Source organism: Chanodichthys erythropterus, chromosome 1, assembly GCF_024489055.1.
Source record: "Chanodichthys erythropterus isolate Z2021 chromosome 1, ASM2448905v1, whole genome shotgun sequence".
NCBI lineage: Eukaryota > Metazoa > Chordata > Actinopteri > Cypriniformes > Xenocyprididae > Chanodichthys > Chanodichthys erythropterus.
Genome location: NC_090221.1, coordinates 22,277,516 through 22,300,490, shown reverse-complemented (window position 1 = coordinate 22,300,490; position 22,975 = coordinate 22,277,516). Strand labels below are relative to the sequence as shown.

Sequence of the window (22,975 nt, the reverse complement as noted above, 5' to 3'; positions counted from 1 at the left end):
ATGCCAGAGCTCAAACTGGGCTGGTTTTCACCGGCACACTAGACTGTCAATTCTTTTCACAATACCAGGAATTATTCTTGCATAGCGGCAGGTTATGAGAGAGCCAGTACACATACTCTTCTGTTTCTGCTCGATAAGACTGTCTGTCCTCTCGTTCAGACTGTTAGTTTCACAAGACAAAACTTTGACTATCGGCACTAAATCAGCAGGATATTATAGTTATTCTGGCCAAAAATCCTTCATTCAGATATGAATGCTGTCTCACTGACATTTTAAATTACCAGACTCACTTTACTTAATTTTACATGACATTTAGGGGTTTGGCAAACATGCGAGAAATGTCATTTACCCTGAGTCGTGTGCCTCAAATATAGTTTATATATATGCTATACATTCAAAAGTTTGGTCTTAGTAAGATTACAAAAAATAAAAAATGTACCTACTGTATCCCCCCTCCCCCCACTACTAAGTAACACAATTCTGATATAATTTGATGAGTCTCAAAAACATATACAGTGAATGCATATAGACACAAAGAGAGTGTGTATCTGTACTGGCAGAAGTAGAGCTTTTTATAAGAGTCCTGTGGATAAAACAAGAAGACATATTCTGTTTGCACAGCTCTACTCTTTCATCAAGCTTGTGTGTAAAGGAACATTTTATGAAAGCTGAAATCTATGAAATTCTGCACCATGTTGGTCACAGATGTTTCCCTGACATCTCACCAGCTAGTTATCTTCCATTGTTGTGTTTTTCGCTTGCAAAACCACCTTATTAAGAAGCACAGCTTGAAGGAAGGATGGGGAAAGCGAATAGCACAGGGCTTCTGATTTTCCCAAGCGCTTCCTCTGGTTTTGCTCATTTTGACAGGGAACAGAAAATGGTGTCTTTCTGTATTGTGGCTGAATACCAGCTTTGAAGTCTGCTTGACATAAAATACTACATTTGACATGATTGTGTGTATGCATCTGTGTGTATGGGCACCATGTCTTCGATCATTTTGTAGATAATTAAGGTCCAAGAATAATGAAGAATATCGATTACAAAATAAAAAAAACATTGCTTAATTGACATCCTAAGGAGTTTTTTTTTCCATAATACATTGACCCAGGGCATCCTCCACAAGATGCATGCAGTTATCTAGGCCTGTGCTGTTTCTCTTTGTGTATGATAAACAAACACAGTCCTTGATTTGTATAATAAAAGGAGAAGAAACAGTGATGAGAAGGTGTTTCCTATTGGTGCCCAATATCTGATGGCGAACAGTCAACCAAAATAACCAAAGCTTTACATCACTGCCCCCTAGTGGTTAAATGACAGACCCATTTGCACGTCCTGATTTTGCTAAGTTAGATGCGTTCCTGGGTCAACATATTTTGTTGATCCTGGAACAACATTCTAGTCTGAAAATTTAGTCTTAACCCTATTCCTACACCTAAACCTAACCCTACCCATAAGTTATCCCAAAAATCAGAGGGAAATGATAGATGAATAACACTGATGTAGAAGCACCAATTCATGATTTTAAGCCTAAACTTGACATAATCTGTAAACTTGTCCCTCAAATCTGATTGGTTGATTTGAACAAAAATGTTGACCCAGGAACATGTTGAACTCAGCAATATCAGGTAATGCGACACGGCACATTGGCTTTGATGGTTCCATGTAGAACCTTTAACATCCATGCGCAAAAGTTTCTTTATAGTAGGATATAGGATTTTTTAAAAACTGTTCACTGAAAGGTTCATTTGAGGGACCAAAAATGGTTCTTCAATGGCATTGCTGCGGAAACCCCTTTTGGAAGCTTTATTTTTTAAAAAGTTTGTATATATAATTATGTCTAACATTATCCGCATACATAAAGTATATTGCATTGGGTGATTTATACCGTATAGCACATTTCAACTGCTTGATTGCTTCTATTGTCACAAAATGTAAACTATATTATTCCCCAGCTCTAATCTGTGACTATGAGACATGAAAACATTAAGATATTATAAATATTAACATCATGACTTTCTATAAAGCTGCATTGAAACAATATCTATTGTGAAAAGCGTTATACAAATATAAATTTGACTTGACTTAACTTGATATTTAATGTGAAACTCATACCACTAACCCAACAAGCCGTTTAATGTTACTAATGATGCACTTTAGGACTGGCACATATGACTTTTAGGTTTTCCAGCACTGGTCTCCTTCAAAAAAGAGCTCTGGGATCAATCAAACATTGACCGTATGTTTGTGGACAGTACATCTTGACATTTTGGTGTATTAAAGTAACTCTTAAATACTTTCTGTCTCTCTAGGGCGCTCCTGGACGAGATGGATTAGAGGTGAGCATAACCAATGCTGTTTCTGATCATCAAGGTCATGGTCTTCATGGTTTACATTATATAATTGTATGTTACTTTCTTTCAAACATGTTTTCTCTCTCTCTGCAGGGACAAAGAGGTTTACCAGGAAAACCGGTAAGATAAAAATACATAAACCCTGTGTGTGTGTGCTCATCCTTGCGATCAAGATGTTTCTTGTTTTTTAGGAAAATGTCTTGCTTTCGCAGTTTTATGAAAGACTAAATTATTTCCTCTTGGCATAAATATGAACAGCATGTTTGAGTATTTTGTCCTTTGTGCTAGTAAGTGCTTGCTGACTTTAGCTGTCCGTAAAACACACTGACGTCTGGTTGCACTGACGTCTGTATGATGTCTTGAATTATTTTCTGCCTGTTTCACTGGAATGACTTTAATGTGTAATATCAGTTTTGTTTTAGTACATGTGTATGTTTGTGAGTGAGGGACAAAGATGAGAAACATACATGTGAGTATGTTCTTAGCCATTGTGATGCAGCCGCATGGGCCTGTTGTACATAAAGTCAGAATGAAATGGTGTTTGCAACCCTTTTTACTTCAGTAATGCAATTATTTCTAAGTGAAACAGGATATGAGAAAAATGTAGAGCTGAATTTGATTTTTTTTTTATCTGTGAAAATTGAAAAGTGGCCGGAGGGGAGGGTTTGGTGATGTCAGCGGATAAGGAAAGATGTTTCAGAGATTATTACTTTTGTACATGATTTTACATTAAAACATTTATACCAAGTCCAACATTTTTCTTCAGAATAATGTGAAATTATGCAGTGTTCCCAGTAGAATTTTTTGAGAGCTCATATTTTTTAATAAAAATGTCTAGTGAAGTTCCAGGGTTATTATTACTGTTAACTAAAACTAAAACCAAAACCACAAAAAAATGTCATTACTTGAAATAAACATTAGCTGAAATGAAAAAAAAAATAAATAAATAAATAAAAAAAAAAAAAAAATATATATATATATATATATATATATATATATATATGATACACTGGTGAGTGTAAGATTACGTTCAGGATTTAACGTTTATCAAAATGTCTAATGTTAAAATGTATGCTTTTAATGTAACCATCTTCCTTTAAACACTTTGGTGTGTTAAAAAATAATGTAATTATTGTTACAATATTAAATAATGTAATATGTAATTATGTAATTATAATTAATTATGTAATTTTGTGATCAACAGTGTAATTATAGATGTAATTACAGAAATAAATTTCAGCTGTAATTACATGCAGGTATTTTTAAAGAAATATTAACAATGTACACAATGAGTGTATTTTATCAAATGATTCATTTAAATTTTAGTACATAGTTAAAGACACCAAAAAAAATGGGACAGAGTAGTTTCATGTCTGTCCTTGTATTGTCCAACTGGTCGAGGCTGATATGAGATAATTAATTTAGTAAGTAATGCAGCTTTTTTTGTGAGAGTAATTAGTACAGTAATCTAACTACACTGTTGAAGATTTAATTAGCTAGTAATTAATTGCTATTATTATTATTTTTCAAATAATAGCAATTAATAGAAACAAGTTTTACTTGGATGACGGTTACAATACAGAAAAAAGATCCGTCGTTACTTACGCTACATCAAAACTTTTAACATGCGTTTTTGTGTAAAATGTCTTCAAATATCTGTAAACCGGATGTGCTGTTATCCAAGTAGTTAGTTAGAACTTGTTCAGCAAGATTCTCATAAATGTTTCTCAAAACTGACCACAGAAACAGTTTATGAACGAACGTCAGCATGAATGAGAAAGTAACGGGTACTTGCATTACATCTTTAATTGCGTTTTGACACATTTTGAAAGCAGCGAAGTATGGAAGTCTTTGTGTCCACATTCTTTGTGTCTAACTTTCTTTTACAGGGTGAAGTTGGTAATCAGGGTTACCCAGGACCACAGGGACCCCCAGGGCCAAAGGTCAGATTCTTGGTTTTGACACTTTTATAACATTTGACATTTCATTATCTTGATTCAAAAAAACATACTGTTTTCAAGGTCCTTTTCCTCCATTATGATATTTAAATATTACATCAAATAATCACAATTTTTACCTATTCATTTTTTTGTGTATTTAACTTCTGTTTTGCACTCTTTCATTTTGTTTGATTCCATCCTCCCATGCAGCATATTTTTGGGGTTTGATCATATGCTCAATTTGACCATAGCCTCTGACCATTACTTAATCATTAGCAGCGTAATAAGAATGATTTCATAGAGTAATGGGCTTCATATGGATCTGGCTTCTCTGTTCAAGCATCTTCTACTGCACTTTCATTCTCTGCAATCTGTTCTATATTCATTTAAATGCTCTGTATATTTTGGCAGGGCGAGCAGGGAGAGCCAGGTCCTCAGGGTGACCGAGGAACCGATGGTCTGCCAGGCTTGAAGGTGAGCACTGGGTGAAGCTATTTCATATATTTACGGTATATACAGTGATTCATTCAAAGACAGGACTTGCAGTAAATGGGTAACATCAGCGTGTTTGATGTATTGGTTCTCTTTGTATTTCTCAGGGAGATAAAGGAGATGTTGGAGAACAAGGACCTCAGGGCGAAATGGTGAGGAATGATGCATAATATAAATAAAGGTTCCTTATTGGCATCTATGGTTCCATGAAGAACCTTTAAAGGGATAGTACACCCAAAAATGAAAATTCTGTCATCATTTACTCACCCTGTGGTTGTTCCAAACCTGTACACATTTCTTTGTTCTTTTGAACACAAAGGAAGACATTTTGAAGAATGTGGGAAACTGAACATTTCTGGGACACCATTGACTACCATAGTTTTTTTTTTTTTCCTACTATGGAAGTAAGTGGTGCCCCTAAGTGGCCTGGTTACAAACTGGTTACAAAATATCTTCCATTGTGTCCAGCAGAACAAATAAATGTATACAGGTTTGGAACAACTTTAGGGTGAGTAAATGGTGACAGAATCTTAATGTTTGGATAAACTATCCCTTTAACATCCATGGAAACATTTCATTGTACAAAATGTTCTTTATAGTGGAAAAATGGTTCTTTAGATTATTTAAAAAAAAATTATTTTAAAAACTGCTGAATGAAAGGTTCTGGGAACCAGAATGGTTCTTCTATGGTTCTTCTTCTTCTTCTAAAAAAAAAAAAAATATATATATATATATATATATATATATATATATATATATATATATATATATATTAAAAGCCCTATTGGAACCTGTACAGATTGTACAATGTACACATTGGAACTAATGTGTACATTTCTTAAAAAGTTCATTTTTATGCTCCACTGATGGTCAACTTGGACTGATAAGTCTTCTTAAAAATGCACTATTAGCAGTCATCTGGCATTACTGAGATAAAGTGAGTCGTATTTGGCCTGTCATGTGACCCCAGCATGTTTTTCTCAATGTGGCGACCTGCTCAATGTAAAATAAAATAGCTTTTACTAGGCCACTGATTTTATTGAGTGCTCCTTTAAAAACATAAATTGAAAAATTAACACATTAAAATCACATTAACAAGTGATTCAGAAAGCAATGTTATAAAAGCCAATTTCTAGCAATTTCTAGCCTTTTCTTCAATCCCTAGGCAATGCATGAACTATATACTTTGAATGCAATACACACTCACTGGCCAGTTTATTAGGTACACCTAACTAGCACCGGGTTGGACCCCCTTTTGCCTTCAGAACTGCCTTAATTCTTCATTGCATAGATTCAACAAGGCACTGGAAATATTCCTCAGAGTCCATATTGACATGAATCATGATAGCATAATACAGTTTCCATGATTCGAATCTCCTGTTCCACCACATCCCAAAGGTACTCTGTTGGATTGAGATCTGGTGACTGTGGAGGCCTTTTTTAGTATAGTGAACCCACTGTCATGTACAAGAAGCCAGTTTGAGATGATTTGAGCTTTGTGACATGGTGCATTATTCTGCTGAAAGCAGCCATCAGAAGATGGTACACTGTGGTTATAAAGGGATGGACGTGGCCAGCAACAGTACTCGGGTAGGCTGTGACATTTAAACAATGCTCAATTGGTACTAAGGGGCCAGAAGTGTGCCAAGAAAATATCCCACACACATTACGCCACCAGCATCAGCCTGAACTGATGATACAAGGGAGGATGGATCAATGCCTTCGTGTTGTTTACGCCAAATTTTGACCCTATCATCTGAATGTCACAGCAGAAATCTAGACTCATCAGTTTTGGTAAGCCTGTGTGAATTGTAGCCTCAGTTTCTTGTTCTTATCTGACAGGAGCGTCACTGGTGTGTCTTCTGCTGATGTAGCCCATCTGCTTTAAGGTTCAATGTGTTGTGTGTTCATAGAGTAGTTATTAAGTTAAGTTACTGTTGCCTTTCTATTAGTTCAAACCAGTCTGGCCATTCTCCTCTGACCTCTGGCATCAACAAGGCATTTTTGTCCACAGAACTGATTCTCACTGGGTATTTTCTCTTTTTCAGACCATTCTCTGTAAACCCTAGAGATGGTTGTGTGTGAAAATCCCACAGATCTGCAGTTTCTGAAATACTCAGACCAGACCGTCTGGCACCAACAACCATGCCACGTTCAAAGTCACTTACATTTACATTTACATTTATATAGACAAATAGACACAAGAAGTTCTTACAATACAAGTTTAAGCAGTGCTCAGAGTATCATAAACTACAGTAGAGAAGGATTAGAGGAAGTGAAAGGATAGGAATGATTTCGTGCCTCTCTGTGACGGTACCACAAGCCTTCGCTCCTTTGAAGAGCGTAGGCTTCTGGTAGGAGTGTAGACTCGTAAGAGTGAGTGGAAGTAGGAGGGTGCTGAGCCTGTGGTAGATCTGTAAGCAAGCGTCAACGCCTTGAATTTGATGCGAGCAGCAAGTGGGAGCCAGTGTAGAGAGATGAAGAGAGGCGTGACGTGGGCTCTTTTGGGCTCGTTAAAGACGAGACGTGCTGCAGTGTTCTGAATCATTTGTAGAGGCTTGATTGCGCATGATGGCACTTAAATTACCTTTCTTCTCCATTCTGATGCTCAGTTTGAATTTCAACAGATCGTCTTGACCATATGTGAATCTCAATCAGCTCTCTAGTTCAGTAGTCAGGGCACTGATCAGTGAGTTGGCCATTTCAAAGGCTGTCTCAATCGCAAAATCCTTCCAGTGCACTGAAACATTCATTCCTTAAAAAGTTCCACAATGCACTGTGAAAACCAGGGAGCATCGTTGCTCACTATGCTACCATAACGGAAGCACGTGTGAAACATAAATCACGTGAGCCATCTCATAACATACATACCCACATAACGACACACGATAGATGTTATTTAAAATTCAAACTATTATTTCATTATATTTCAGAATAAACATACATCGCTAGACATAATCTAGCTAACTAAAATGTTGCACGTATATGTAACAAGAAAAGTATATATCATATAATGTACTTTAAATAACATTAAAACAATGTCAGAAAGATATCAGTTCTGCTGTTGTTCATAAATACCAGTAGTTATGTTGTAGAATGAGAATATTGTTGTTTTTAATACTTTAGAATTATAAAACAGCACCAGAGAAACACCTCTCCACATCTGAGAATACTTGCACACTTGTGTTAACAGTTGTTTTCATCCTGGCAGGGCCGTCCTGGTGATAAAGGCACATCAGCATCCGGTGACATCATTGACTTCAATGGCAAACTCTTAGATGCCTTTCAGGTGAGCTGTGTTTTACTGTTGGTAATTGCTAGAAAAACCTCTCAACAACTTATAAAACTGTTATTTTTACCAATCAGTCATCTGGATTCATGTAAATCTGATGTTACTGGTTTGACTTCCTGTAATGCAATTATGTAGACCACAGATGACTATAAATTCATGGTTGTATTAAAACCAAATGCCATTTTGTGTTCTGAAATCTGAAGTCTGACATTAGTTGATTCTTTTCTGGCAGGCCATCAAAACCATCAGTGTCTCGGTAACTGTGCTGTAGCATGGGTTGCCATTCCTGCATTTTGTGCTTTTGTGTGTTTTTTTTATTTATTTATTTATTTTTTATGGGATATGCAGCCTGATTCTTATCCTTAACAAATACTCACTGTGTCTGCGTGAATTCAAAACAGTTCATTACACACACACACACACACACACACACACACACAGGTTTGTTTTGCTATCAAAGTGAGGACATTCCATAGGCGTAATGGTTTTTATACTGTACAAACTGTATATTCTATCCCCCTATCACTACCCCTACTCCTAAACTTACCCATCACAGAAAACATTTTGCAATTTTAAATTTTTAATAAAACATTGTTTAGTATGTTTTTAAAGCTATTTTAAATATGAGGACTCATGAAATGTCCTTATATTTCATGTTTATGTCGTAATACCAGTGTAATACCCGTCATTATACAAATTTGTGTCCTCATAAACCACAAAGACGCACACACACGTGCGTGTTCTTGTATACATGCTTTATAAGGACACAATTGTGTATAATGACCTGAGTATTACAATGTAAACATGGTTTATGAGGACACTTCCTGTGTGCTCGTAAACCAAATGGCTTAAAAAATATACTAACATACTAAAAACATTTTTTTTTTAAATTAAAAAAATGCAGACAGTTTCCTGTGATGGGTAGGTTTAGGGGTAGGGGTAGAGTAGGGGCATAGAATGTACAGTTTTACAGTATAAAAACCATTACGTCCATGGAGAGTCATCGTAAACCACATAGACAAGTGTTTGTGCACACACACACACATATATGGTAACACTTTAGTTTTGGGAACACATATAAACTATTAACTGTGACTTTTCCCTCAATAAACTCCAAATTTACTGCTTATTAATAGTTAGTAAGGTAGTTGGTAAGTTTAGGTATTGGGTAGGATTAAGAATGTAGAATAAGGTCATGCAGAATAATATGCGCTTATTAAGTAATAAATAGCCAATATTCTAGTAATACGCATGCTAATAAGCAACTAGTTAAAAGACCCTAAAATGAAGTGTTTAAAAAGATTATTATTATTATTATTATTTTAGTTTATTTTAGTTTATTTTATTTTATTTATTTTTTTGCAGTTGTCAAAATTAATTTGAGTTAATTAATTTGATTCATCAGTAACACTATGCAAATAATGTATTATAATACATTATATAATACGTATTTGTATTATAATATTATTATTGATACTACTATTATAACGAAAGTCTGTAACACGCATGCAGCATTACGTTGTAAGACAGTAAAGTAAACATGACTGACAAAATAAAATTCAAAATAATTGCTCAAATAATTTTACTTTACTTGGCTATGCTTCTTTCCGTTACAAATTTATGGAATTAGATGCAATTAGTAGCAAATGTTGTTGTGCGTATTCTTGTTCTGAGAATGTGTATCTGGGTTGTTTTAATGAATGGTTCTTGTGGTCACATTTATAATGTCTGTTTAAATTATCCGGATGATGCCCTTCTTTGAAAGTCTGCGTTTTGCCACACAGCAATTGGGAAATAGGAGGAAAAATTAGGAAATTTGTTATTTTTGACATTTGCAAGACTTTGTGGTCATCTCTATCAACAGTGTAATCAGACGGAAATGTTTATCGAACCACAAACCTTGAAAGCACATTGTACAGATACATTTAAATATGGTGTCAAGGAAATAAAAAAAAAAAAAATCTGCCATGATTATGGATTGTATACATCTAAAAATTGTCAAGCATCATTCAGAATGTTGTTTTCATACTCCAAAAGTCTCAGATCCCACGGGGATTACACATTAAGAGTTATATTGGAACAACATTTTCCCGTTTTATAGCAGTCATAAAATGAGGCCTGTCAGAGGTTTGTGGTTCTCAAAATGCAAAGTGGGTTTTGCAAAAAGACCATTTTATAAGTCTTAATTATGTCTGTTCCATTTGCTTCCCAAATAGGGACCACCTGGCCCTCCTGGACCCCCGGGACCACCAGGAAAAGAAGGTCCAAAGGTGAATTTCCTTTACATGTTATCAACATTTCCACATTGTAATAAGTGGCTCAGTTGGAACTTGTGATTGTCAGAGACTATGTAAGTCACAGAGTTTGATCCAATTAATAGTATAATGAGAAAAATCAATTCCATACTTATGTTTCATTCATCCAAACAGGGTGAACTTGGTTTGCCTGGGCCTGCTGGGGTTGATGGCGAAAAGGTGATGATTGGCTCAATGCATTCATAAGAATATCAGTTCTTTGCTATAAATATGGATAATTTTGCAAGGCCAAGGGCCATTGTGTTCATTAATTGTTAAAGACTAATTTATATTTGTTCTATATGAACATCTCTGAGGTTCATGCAAATGAACTGCACATCAATATTTGGATTAATTTGATCATCAGGGTGATAAGGGAGACATTGGAGAGCCTGGTGAATCTGGAGAGAGGGGTGAAAAAGGAGAAATGGGCCTCTCTGGTCCCTCTGTACGTATTCAAAGTGATAAGAAACTCTTCATCTTCTTCATCTCTTTCTCCTTCTCAATCTTTTCATTTTTTATATATTCATATTGTTAATAATAGTCAAATGTGTTATAGGGAGTGGATGGGCAGAAAGGAGAGAAAGGAGACTCGATACTAGAGGACAATCTGGTCAGTACAATTGCACCCACATTTATCAACTTGTACATTAATTCTCTAGTATCAGGAGTACAGTCATCTTCAGCTGTGGATTTTTGACTGTCTACAGGTTCAGATGATTTCACAGCCGGGACCACCAGGGCCTCCAGGTCCGCCAGGACCACCTGGATACATGGTGAGACACATTTTAGACAAATGTGATTTTTTGTTTTCAGTTAATTTGATGACATCTGATAATAAATATGATGACCGATGACTGAAATATGATTACTTATTTATTTTTATTTTTTTAGAATTGACTACCATAAAAGTGGAATGAATGAATGAATAAATAAATTGAGGAATGAAACTCATTTTGATCATGTCTCATGCTTTTTTTTCCTTTCAAATTGTATTTGTATCATATTCACAAATGTAGTTTTTATGCCATCTGCAAGATCATGACTTTTAGAAGTGATATCATAACATCATTCAAAGTTTGTGACCATTATTATGTGTGTTTTAGGGTCATCGTGGCATGCCAGGCCCCAAAGTAGGTGTATTTTATTATATTTAATTTTATTTAATTTAATTTCCACACTTCAAACAAAATCTGTGTCCAAAATGACACACTATACACTATGCACTCATACACTGTGTGCTTATGCACTATGTACTCAACCATGTAGTGCATGAATTTTATAAGATTATTTTGTCATTCATCATCAGAGTCTGGTAGCCCCTTCCCCTCCGCTTTGTAATTAAATCTGTGACAGTTGAGTGCATGAAGTGTTTTCAACATTCCACACTTTTTTCGATTAATCAAGTGCATCATCCGAGTATTTAAAGTGTACTTTTTTTATTTGGAATTAAGTGCATAAGTACACAAATTGGGATGCACCTAAAGTCTGCTCATTTATGGATTTCTAAATTGAGTGATTTATTCAACTTTTTACTCTGACATGAAACTCATTATAAACCTAACTTAACTACAAACCCGATTCCAAAAAAGTTGGGACACTGTACAAATTGTGAATAAAAAAGGAATGCAATAATTTACAAATCTCATAAACTTATATTTTATTCATAACAGAATATAGTTAACATATCAAATGTTGAAAGTGAGACATTTTGAAATGTCATGCCAAATATTGGCTCATTTTGGATTTCATGAGAGCTATACATTCCAAAAAAGTTGGGACAGGTAGCAATAAGAGGCAGGAAAAGTGAAATGTACATATAAAGAACAGCTGGAGGACCAATTTGCAACTTATTAGGTCAATTGGCAACATGATTGGGTATAAAAAGAGCCTCTCAGAGTGGCAGTGTCTGTCAGAAGTCAAGATGGGCAGAGGATCACCAATTCCCCCAATGCTGCGGCGAAAAATAGCGGAGAAGTATCAGAAAGGATTTTCTCAGAGAAAAATTGCAAGTTTGAAGTTATCATCTTCTACAGTGCATAATATCATCCAAAGATTCAGAGAATCTGGAACAATCTCTGTGCATAAGGGTCAAGGCCGGAAAACCATACTGGATGCCCATGATCTTCGGGCCCTTAGACGGCACTGCATCGCATACAGGAATGCTACTGTAATGGAAATCACAACATGAGCTAAGGAATACTTCCAAAAAACATTGTCGGTGAACACAATCCACCGTGCCATTTGCCGCTGCCGGCTAAAACTCTATATGTCAAAAAAGAAGCCTAAACATGATCCAGAAGCGCAGGCGTTTTCTCTGGGCCAAGGCTCATTTAAAATTGACTATGGCAAAGTGTATAAATGTTCTGTGGTCAGACGAATCAAAATTTGAAGTTCTTTTTGGAAAACTGGGACGCCATGTCATCCGGACTAAAGAGGACAAGGACAACCCAAGTTGTTACCAGCGCTCAGTTCAGAAGCTTGCATCTCTGAGTGCATGTGGCATGGGCAGCTTATACATCTGGAAAGGCACCATCAATGCTGAAAGGTATATCCAAGTTCTAGAACAACATATGCTCCCATCCAGATGTTGTCTCTTTCAGGGAAGACCTTGCATTTTCCAACATGACAATGCCAGACCACATACTGCATCAATTACAACATCATGGCTGCGTAGAAGAAGGATCCGGGTACTGAGATGGCCAGCCTGCAGTCCAGATCTTTCACCCATAGAAAACATTTGGTGCATCATAAAGAGAAGATGCAACAGAGAAGACCTAAGACATTTGAGCAACTAGAAGCCTGTATTAGACAAGAATGGGACAACATTCCTATTCCTAAACTTGAGCAACTTGTCTCCTCAGTCCCAAGACGTTTGCAGACTGTTATAAAAAGAAGAGGGGATGCCACACAGTGGTAAACATGGCCTTGTCCCAACTTTTTTGAGATGTGTTGATGCCATGAAATTTAAAATCAACTTATTTTTCCCTTAAAATGATACATTTTCTCAGTTTAAACCTTTGATATGTCATCTATGTTGTATTCTGAATAAAATATTGAAATTTGAAACTTCCACATCATTGCATTCTGTTTTTATTCACAATTTGTACAGTGTCCCAACTTTTTTAGAATCGGGTTTGTACTTTGAAACTCCACAATAAATGTCTAATATGGATTATCTGATTATTATGAGGCAGTTGTGGCCTAATGGTTAGAGAGTCAGATTTGTACAACTTAGGTGCCCTTGAGCAAGGCACCTAACCCCCAATTGCTCTCTGGGCGCCGCAGCAAAAATGGATGCCCACTGCTCCGGGTATGTGTTCACAGTCTGTTTTCACTACTCACTGCTGTGTGTGTGCACTTGCAGCACAAATTCTGAGTATGGGACACCATACTTGGCCACACATCACGTCACTTTATCCAGCAAAGTCTTATTCCATGCATTGTATCAGTCTAACACTATATTGAATCTCTTGCAGGGTGATCCAGGGGAGAGTATTAAAGGAGAGAAGGGAGAAATCGGTGCTTCAGGAATACAAGTGAGACAACCATCTAATCCCATTATTCACTAGTACTGCAAGATTTAAAATCAAAAGTCATTTTGACATAGATGTACTTTGGCCTTTGGATGTTATAAGTATGAAGTATGCATACTTATAACCATGGTGCGATTTAGACTCTTTTTGGCAGCTGTTACAGTAACATTTTTACAATAAATATTCTGATTTAACCCTGAGCTTTGAAGTATTAGATAGATTAGATAGCTTCATTATTTGACCACTATTTACAATGAGACTAATAATTCTTAATTTCTGATAGGAATGCAAAATTATGCAAAATCAATCAGTAGTTAGTGATTGATATTTGGAATAGAATAATGAGACACAAACCTGTACATATTTAATCATGTTTGCTCCCATTTATTTTTGATCACAATGCTTCGGTACACAACATACAAACCTTTAGTCCAAATGTGAAGAAATATGTATTCACACGTTTACCCCATATGTCTTTAGATAGAATAGAATCATCATTTTTTTAATGACTCACAGAAAAAAGATTCTCTGCCGATCCATCAGTCAATATTCCGTGATAATAATTCCCACATTACGGTGACGGTAAAACTTCTTCGTTCTGTCTCATAATACATGTGTTTAATATATGTCATATCTGCATTAGGTCACAATAGAGTAAGTTTTTAACAGAAACATTGTATTAATCTCATACTGTCTGTCACTCTGAAATAGATTAATGGTATGTGCTGACTTTCTGAAAAGATCTGCATTGATTGTGGCACGTGAAACAAGATCATGAATCCCAGACTATCTCTAAGTGAGAGTGCTAACAATTAAAGTCCATTTGTGATTTTATTGTTGTTTGTATTGTCATGTTTCAGCTTTTTACTTGGCAATGTTTTAAAAAAATATTTCTATTTTTGGTATTTTATATGGTCTGTTGGTGGTTTGTGGAGTAGAATCTCCCGTTTTTTTGTTGTTGTTTTTTTTTGTTTGTTTTTTTCTTACCAGGGATAAAAATAATTCAGCTAAGGCAGGGATACATAGACCAGAAGGGGGGAAAATCCCCCCCTACAAATCGCACCCTGCTTATAACATCTGTAAGCCATAACCATAACATTTCCAGTGTTTGAGCCCTTTCAATCTGGGTTTCTTAAATTGCACATTGCAAAGACGATTATGGTAAAAGTTACCAATGACTTATTGATGGCTTCTGATACTGGAGCTATTTCTATTGTTGTTCTTCTGGACCTCAGCCTTTTATACTGTTGAATGCACATTATTACTAAATCATCTTGAAAATCTTTGCTGTTTCTGGGATCGCCTTGGACTGGACACAGATCTGAGGTTGGGCCTGTCTGAATTGGTGTACCGCAGGGTTCTGTCCTTGGCCCTTTACTCTTTTTTTTTTTTTTTTTTTTTTTTAGTTTTTCCTTTTTGTCAGTTATTTAGGTCTTGGCGTCTTAATTATAATTTTTATGCTGACAATACGCAAATGTACAATAATTCTAAATCAGAACAATTTGTGGATGTTTCTTACCTCTGTAACTGTTTATCCAAGATAAAAACTTGGATAGCTAATTTTTGGAAGAAATAATGCTTCTCGGCTCTCTCCATCAATCGAGTCTCATGTGTAACGAATGGACATGATCAAAATACTTTAGGCATCATAAATTCCTTAATTTTCTCTCCTGTTGTTCAAACTAAGTCATCGGCCCCAAAGAGTTGCAAAACCAGTTCTCTTCAAAGGTTCGTTATCACCTCGACTCCCATGAACGATCCTAGTAGAGATGGTGTCTGGAGCTCTCTGCAAGCTTCAAAGACAGGAGGTGATCCCCTCTCTGCATCCGCCTTCAACAGACAGTGCCAGCCATTTGGTCCACATACAAACTTCCAATACACTTTGGAAAAAGGACATTGACTCCATTTCTACCCACAATCAAATGGTCTTAACTATATATAGTATTTTCCCTGGGTTTCATGTACAGTATCTCACAAAAGTGAGTACACCCCTCACATTTTTCTAAATATTTTATTATATCTTTTCACGTGACAACACTAAAGAAATGACACTTTGCTACAATGTAAAGTAGTGAGTGTACAGCTTGTATAATAGTGTCAATTTGCTGTCCCCTCAAAATAACTCAACACACAGCCATTAATGTCTAAACCGCTGGCCACAAAAGTGAGTACACCCCTAAGTGAAAATGTCCAAATTTGGCCCAATTAGCCATTTTCTCTCCCTGGTGTCATGTGACTCGTTAGTATTACAAGGTCTCAGGTGTGAATGGGGAGCAGATGTGTTAAATTTGTTGTTATCGCTCTCACTCTCTCATACTGGTCACTGGAAGTTCAACGTGGCACCTCATGGCAAAGAACTCTCTAAGGATCTGAAAAAAATAATTGTTGCTCTACATGAAGATGGTGTAGGCTATAAGAAGATTGCCAAGACCCTGAAACTGAGCTGCAGCACGGTGGCCAAGACCGTACAGCGTTTTAACAGGACAGGTTTCACTCAGAACAGGCCCTCCCCATGGTCGACCAAAGGAGTTGAGTGCACGTGCTCAGCGTCATATCCAGAGGTTGTGTTTGGGAAATAGACGTATGCGTGCTGCCAGCATTGCTGCAGAGGTTGAAGGGATGGGGGGATCAGCCTGTCAGTGCTCAGACCATATGCTGCACACTGCATCAAATTGGTCTGCATGGCTGTTGTCCCAGAAGGAAGCCTCTTCTAAAGATGATGCACAAGAAAGCCTGCAAACAGTTTGCAGAAGACAAGCAGACTAAGGACATGGATTACTGGAACCATGTCCTGTGGTCTGATGAGACCAAAATAAACTTATTTGGTTCAGATGGTGTCAAGTGTGTGTGGTGGCAATCAGGTGAGGAGTACAAAGACAAGTGTGTCTTGCCTACAGTCAAGCATGGTGGTGGGAGTGTCATGGTCTGGGGCTGATTTGGTCAGTTTTGATTGGTCACCACAACGAAATGGGTGTGAACTGATAGGGCCTTTAAGAGTCCTCAGATCAGGTACACCTTTGCTCAATCTCTTTTGAGACCATCATTTTCCCATCTTTTTCTGGCAAATTTATCTTTAAGTTAACTTTGTTGGATTCAACGTGGAGCACCCAGAATAACAAAAGCGAACACTTCAGCGCACTCCTGACAAAAGGTTAACCCATAAAGGACTGCATGATTTAGCTCTGCAGTATTTAGCAGACCATTTAATTTCTTATATAACAATGCAAAATTTGTGTTCTTCTCAGAATGCTTTCTTGGCTGTCCCTAAAACACAGCTTTCATGTCTCAAAATTGTGAAATTCTATTCCAACTGACATTAAGAAAGCAAAATACCTTCTTTAAACGTTTTATTTTAAAAATGGCTTTTAATTAAATTGTTATTATTATTATTATTATTATTACTTGTCATTATGTTTTATAGGGCCTTCAGGGTCCTCAAGGGCCCCCGGGTTCAACAGGATTAGTTGGTCTTCCCGGCACAAAGGGTGAAAAGGTAATCAACTAATCATAAATTCAACCTAGCACTATTTATAACGACCATTTGGTTTGGGCAGATGTATTTGAGCTGTTTGTTTTGTTCTTTTATCTTCTTCTCTGATTTGGTATTTTCTTTCTTTTTTTTCTAATATTTTGTTTAACTGTATTTTTTATTGTACAGCACTTTAGTACACTGTGGTTTTGTAAAGTGCTTTATAAATACATTTTGATTTGATTCCATGAATGTGAAATGCAATGCCTAAACCTAATATGACTTGTACTTTCCAGATAAGCCACAAAATATAAATGTATCTTAAATTATATATTTTTTTCTTTTCAAAGGGAAAACAAGGGGAACCTGGATTAGATGTAAGCAGCACTAGTATCTATCTGTCTGTCTGTCGGTTGGTGAATCTCTTGTTTTCCAATGTAAGTTTTGATATTCTTGTATTGTAGGGGTTTCCTGGCATTAAAGGAGACAGGGGTGAGCGAGGGGAGAGAGGAGAGAAGGTAGTGTCATATTTACCTCTGGGAATCAATGAATACATTGTTTCATACATGTTAAAAAAAATGTCCTTAAATAATTTACTGACTGTACATAATTCTTCACTTAAAATGATCTTGTTGAATTCATTGCGATGGTTCGTCCTGTTCACAGGGAGATCGCGGTCCTGTCGGAAAGAGAGGCCTCAAGGGAAAGAAAGGCGAACAGGGACCGCCGGGTCTGGACCAGCCCTGTCCCGTGGTGCGTGCTATAGCTACTTTTGATGTTTATATGTGTTGATGTGTTACAGATTCATACTGCTGAAAATCAGGTGAAAAAACATGCTGGGTAATTCTGTCAGGAACAACTAAGTGTGCCCATCTGGGAGCACAGACATATCCTAGACATATCACATCTTTTTTTTCCTTTTTCCACATTTCCTCGCCTTTCTTCTGTATGATTCTAGACTGATGTTCTGTTTCAGTTTCCCTTTGATTGGTTTCTCCAGTATGTGTGTGTGTGTTGTTTGTTTTTAGTCATTATAGGAGTGTATATTGTATATGTGTGCTCTCGCTGACAGGGAACTGATGGATGTAAAAAAGAGGCGGTGGAAATAGGGCATCCGGCCCCGGAGGCCCCCTGCCCACTGGTACAGTATATCTGCCTGCTCTCTCTCGCTCTCTCTGCCCTGTTTCTGACACTTCCTGTTTCTCCTTTTTAACTACTCCTTTTAAACTATCCCATGTCTGTCACTTACATACACTACTGTTTAAAAGTTTATGGTCAGTAAGATTGATACTTTTATTCAGCAAGGTTGCATTAAATTGATCAAAAGTAGCAGATTTTAGAAAAAAAGGTTAAGATATTTCTACTTCAAAGAAATGCTTTTAATTAGAACTTTCTATTTATTAAAGAATAATACTTGTTTCTTGAGCAGCAAATCATCATATTAGAATGATTTCTGAAGGATCATGTGATGCTGAAGACTGCAGTAATGATGCTGAAAATTCAGATTCGCCATCACAGCAATTAATAACATTTTCAAAAACAGAAAAAATATTCTTTTAAAATGTAATAATATTTCAATTTATATTACTGTATGTTTTTTAAATCAATAAATAAATTGATGAGACTTCTTTCAAAAACATGAAAAAATGTTACAGACCCACAAACTTTTGAACAGTAGTACATATACAACACACACCTCTGAGATTTATTTAAGGCTTATAAACCCAAGACTGATGCATAAAATATTAACTAGGTTTGACAAGGTACATTGTAAATTATCGAGCGTTATGTAATATCTGATTAATATTTTACTAGTGTTGCTTACTTTATAACACCTTAGCATTATTGTGATGAGTTTGGCAATGGCAGGCATGTAAAAAGCTAGTTTTCTTGGTGTTTAGGTTGAAGTCTATTTATTATTTAAAAAAAAATATCAGATTAAACATTCACGCAGATAATGATTATTCATTTTTTACATACATTATTAGGATTTTGTGTGCAGTGTGCACTTACAGGCAATTATAACATGTAAATTGCCATTTATTTAACCATTTTAACATTAATTTAATAAAATGGCAATAAAATTGCTTACACTTTTTTTCTTTCTTTTTTTTTTTTACTTTCAAGGGTCCTGATGGACTTCCAATACCAGGTTGTTGGCACAAGGTCAGTTTTAAAAATTGAAAAAAATGCATTTTTGATACTTGAATATACCATAACCATGTCTGTACAGTTCATATGTGTGACTTTAACATTAACAACTGCCTATTTAAAATGAACTGACTGCAGTGTGCTTCAGTACACATGCCACATAGCTGTTTTATTTTGCATTTTTGGACTCTTATTTTAGATTTGGTTTTGCTAATCACTAATATCGTTTGTTTGTTCTTTTGCAGTGATTTGTAACCTGAGACATGTCGTCTGTACATATTGATGTGATATATATTGGAATTTCATACAGCTTTTTCACTTTTTAAATATTTTTACATTTTATAAAGACAAGAGACTTCGTTGAACACTCATCAGCGTTATTTTTTCATAAACCAAATAGTGGATGCTGTTTTTTTTTTTTTTTTTTTTAATACAATTTTTTTTTTTTTTTATTGTTCTGGAGCATAAGATGACAGTATTTTTCACCATCAGCTGCCTGTAATGAGCTCGGGGAATGTTGCATGGGCATGCTGGACCGACCCGCTCAACTGGTGCCATGCAAGAATTTTTCTTCACATCCCCTTTTGTTTTTAAAGGAGCAGGGAATGCTTCAGAAACTCAAGAGGAAACGTCTCTCCCAGCCTTGATGTTCTTCAAGAACCCGAGGAGTTTCAATGACTTTACGGTCCCTCAGGTGACGGTATCTCAATAATATTGGTTAATATTGACTGTCCTCAATGTGCAGGTCGAATGAGGGTGCAAACAGCCCTCGCTATGGTCAATATTTTTCATGGAGGAACATAACTGAGCTCTTGGAGTTGATGAGAGATCAGGGCTTGGTCTCATGGATGCAGTTGCTCCACAGGACGGTAACAGCAGCCTGAAATAAGAGGCTTTGGCATAGAGGTGATACAGAACAGATCACTATTTTGAGAATATTACTGAGCAGTAATTTATGATTTATTTCTTACGTGTTACTGTTTTATGCTTGGTTTTTTTGTAGTTTTTAACTCACAAGCAAAAACACAAAGCATCAGGAATTGACGCCCAAAGACTTAACTTTTGGATGGCAAGCATTTACATATTAATGCATTTATCATTTTCAATAAAATAAATACTACATCTGTTTTAAATAAGCACAGCATCATAGTGAGCGAGAATATTGTGTTATATTGTACTTGTTTTTTATTATTTCTTTAATACTACTGCATATGTTTTGTTGCTCACATTTGTTTGTATAAGAAATATGGTAACTGTGACTACCTGCCGTTGTTTTTAACGTCACAATCCTTGATACATATTCCATATTATTGTTCATAGTAATTTATGGTATATACCAATGTGCTTTTTGAAGATGGCAAAACTGGTGTTTTTGTAACCTCAGTTCAACCATCTCGAGGACTCAAGTTTGAGGCTGTTTTTAAAATTGACAAAGTATTGCTTTATATTTCATAGCATGAAGCAAAGAAAAGAGATTCCATTTTATCAATCTCATTTTGTTTCTTTGGTTTTTACAGAGAAAAGACATCCAGAAGAGATGTTTTTTTAAAGACGTTTTTAAGCATGTTCAGCATACATTTCCATTATGGTGTACCCTCTTTCAGGGATTTACAACTATGCTACATAAGCTTTTCTCTAATATTTATTGTTAATAATCAAAACACCGGTGGTCAGTTCATATAAAGGTTCTTGTATGCATAACATATGTTACAGATAACGGATTTGAATTTTTAGAAGCCTGTCTTTGGTGTCAATTGGCTGACTAAATGTTCTGAGTAACTATTGTGATTTACATAACTGTAAAAATCTTGATTGACCAATAGTATTATAGCGACATTTTAGAAACAAAACAAAATGGGAGGACATTTTGAGAGCATTTTAAGTTTTTTCTTTACATTTTTTTTCTTTATAGTGTTCTTTTTTTTCTCAACACAAAGAATGTTTTATTTTGAAGATATTGAAAGATTTTGCTGCTGAAACAGTATTTGTATTTAATAGTTGATATGGGGTAAGGAAAACAGCCTTACCAACTGCCTGACAGCCATTACATGCATTGATTTGCTTTTGAAGATGTTTTATAAAATAGAATTTAAAGTTTGTTACTAGTAATCTTAACTTTCCTTTCCTCTGACCTTGGTCTTGGTCAAAAAGCTGGCATTTCAATATGTTCTCCACAATCCACATTCTGCTCTTTCTCTGACGCTTTTCACGGTCCAATCAATTCCTGATGTATGAAGTCAAATTCTACATTTTTCATGATTGCATGAATATTCTGTTTCACTGTTTCACAAGTAATGAGGGTGCAGATTCATGTTGACTTTAAATGCCGAGGTAATTAAGAATTGCAGAAACACTGTCATACTTTGTCCTTTGCTTATTTTAGTGGTATCACATAAAATCATGTGTCTTTCATTAAAAAATAAAATATCACAATCAAAATTGTTCATTGTGCTTGACAGCGGTTTTATTACAGGAATCAAATACTCATACTGAGCATTATGAACAGGTAATATGCGCACGCGTGACTGGCGTTAAACAGTTTGGCCTGAGATGCAAAAGCCACTTCGGTCTTTTTAAATTTAACATCATAAAAACAGATTCCAGCACTATGGAAACAAAACTACAACAGGTGAAGTTGAGCACAGAGTGGAATATCGTAAAGCCAAAGCATTTCCACTACAAATGTACAAAATAGCAACAGAAATGATTCCAGCTTCAGCATATAAAGCAACACTTCTAAATATTACTTAGCTGTTGTGTGAGACAAATGAAAATATGACAAAACTATACAGAAAAATACATTTTAAAACATCTTGTGTGCAATGTGAAACCCAGTGATAGGAATGAGGCGCTTTCAGCATGCTGATATAAAACAATGCTGTAGCTTATTGCACACGGGGCACCACACGTGACAAAATATCACGGCAATATCTCGTCATTCATTAATAAAATAAATTAGTAATCTGAACTAAATAAACAGTTCAGTTGAGTCACAAAAATGGAGCTTAAACATGTTTCAACTATGTAGAAAGATGAATACCTGACTGTTTTCTCAAACCTGACTTCTAGATTGTATGTTATGTAGTGGAAATTAACATGCATGCAACAGTATGTTATGCTGTTTATTAGGGCTGCACACCGATTAATCGCGATTAATCGTTTGCAAAATAAAAGTCTCTGTTACGTAATATATGTGTGCGTTCTGTGTATAATAATTATGTATATATAAATACATGCACATACATGTATATATTTAAGAAAAAAAATATATATATAAAATATTTATATGTAATATAAAATATATATATAAATATGTATATTTATTTATACATGTATATATTTCTTAAATTTATACATGTGCATGTATTTATATATATAATTATTATACACAGAACACACAAATATATTATGTAAACAGACTTTTATTTTGCAAACGATTAATCGCGA

At 35.7% G+C, this 22,975-nt stretch overlaps 1 protein-coding gene across 1 annotated transcript in view; it reads left to right on the top strand.

Moving 5' to 3' along the window:
• Positions 1 to 21,814, top strand: part of col23a1a (collagen type XXIII alpha 1 chain a) — a 163,829-nt gene extending 142,015 nt beyond the window's left edge. The window contains exons 12-32 of the mRNA XM_067390423.1: positions 2,313 to 2,339; positions 2,448 to 2,474; positions 4,244 to 4,297; positions 4,706 to 4,768; positions 4,894 to 4,938; positions 7,998 to 8,075; positions 8,311 to 8,334; positions 10,295 to 10,348; positions 10,508 to 10,552; positions 10,740 to 10,820; positions 10,932 to 10,985; positions 11,083 to 11,148; positions 11,479 to 11,505; positions 13,852 to 13,911; positions 17,330 to 17,401; positions 17,728 to 17,754; positions 17,842 to 17,895; positions 18,044 to 18,130; positions 18,450 to 18,518; positions 19,505 to 19,543; positions 20,125 to 21,814. Coding sequence (XP_067246524.1) covers positions 2,313 to 2,339; positions 2,448 to 2,474; positions 4,244 to 4,297; positions 4,706 to 4,768; positions 4,894 to 4,938; positions 7,998 to 8,075; positions 8,311 to 8,334; positions 10,295 to 10,348; positions 10,508 to 10,552; positions 10,740 to 10,820; positions 10,932 to 10,985; positions 11,083 to 11,148; positions 11,479 to 11,505; positions 13,852 to 13,911; positions 17,330 to 17,401; positions 17,728 to 17,754; positions 17,842 to 17,895; positions 18,044 to 18,130; positions 18,450 to 18,518; positions 19,505 to 19,543; positions 20,125 to 20,175 — 1,104 coding nt within the window. The 3' untranslated portion in view covers positions 20,176 to 21,814. The remainder of the gene's footprint in view (positions 1 to 2,312; positions 2,340 to 2,447; positions 2,475 to 4,243; positions 4,298 to 4,705; positions 4,769 to 4,893; positions 4,939 to 7,997; positions 8,076 to 8,310; positions 8,335 to 10,294; positions 10,349 to 10,507; positions 10,553 to 10,739; positions 10,821 to 10,931; positions 10,986 to 11,082; positions 11,149 to 11,478; positions 11,506 to 13,851; positions 13,912 to 17,329; positions 17,402 to 17,727; positions 17,755 to 17,841; positions 17,896 to 18,043; positions 18,131 to 18,449; positions 18,519 to 19,504; positions 19,544 to 20,124) is intronic.
• The last annotated feature ends 1,161 nt before the right edge of the window (positions 21,815 to 22,975 follow it).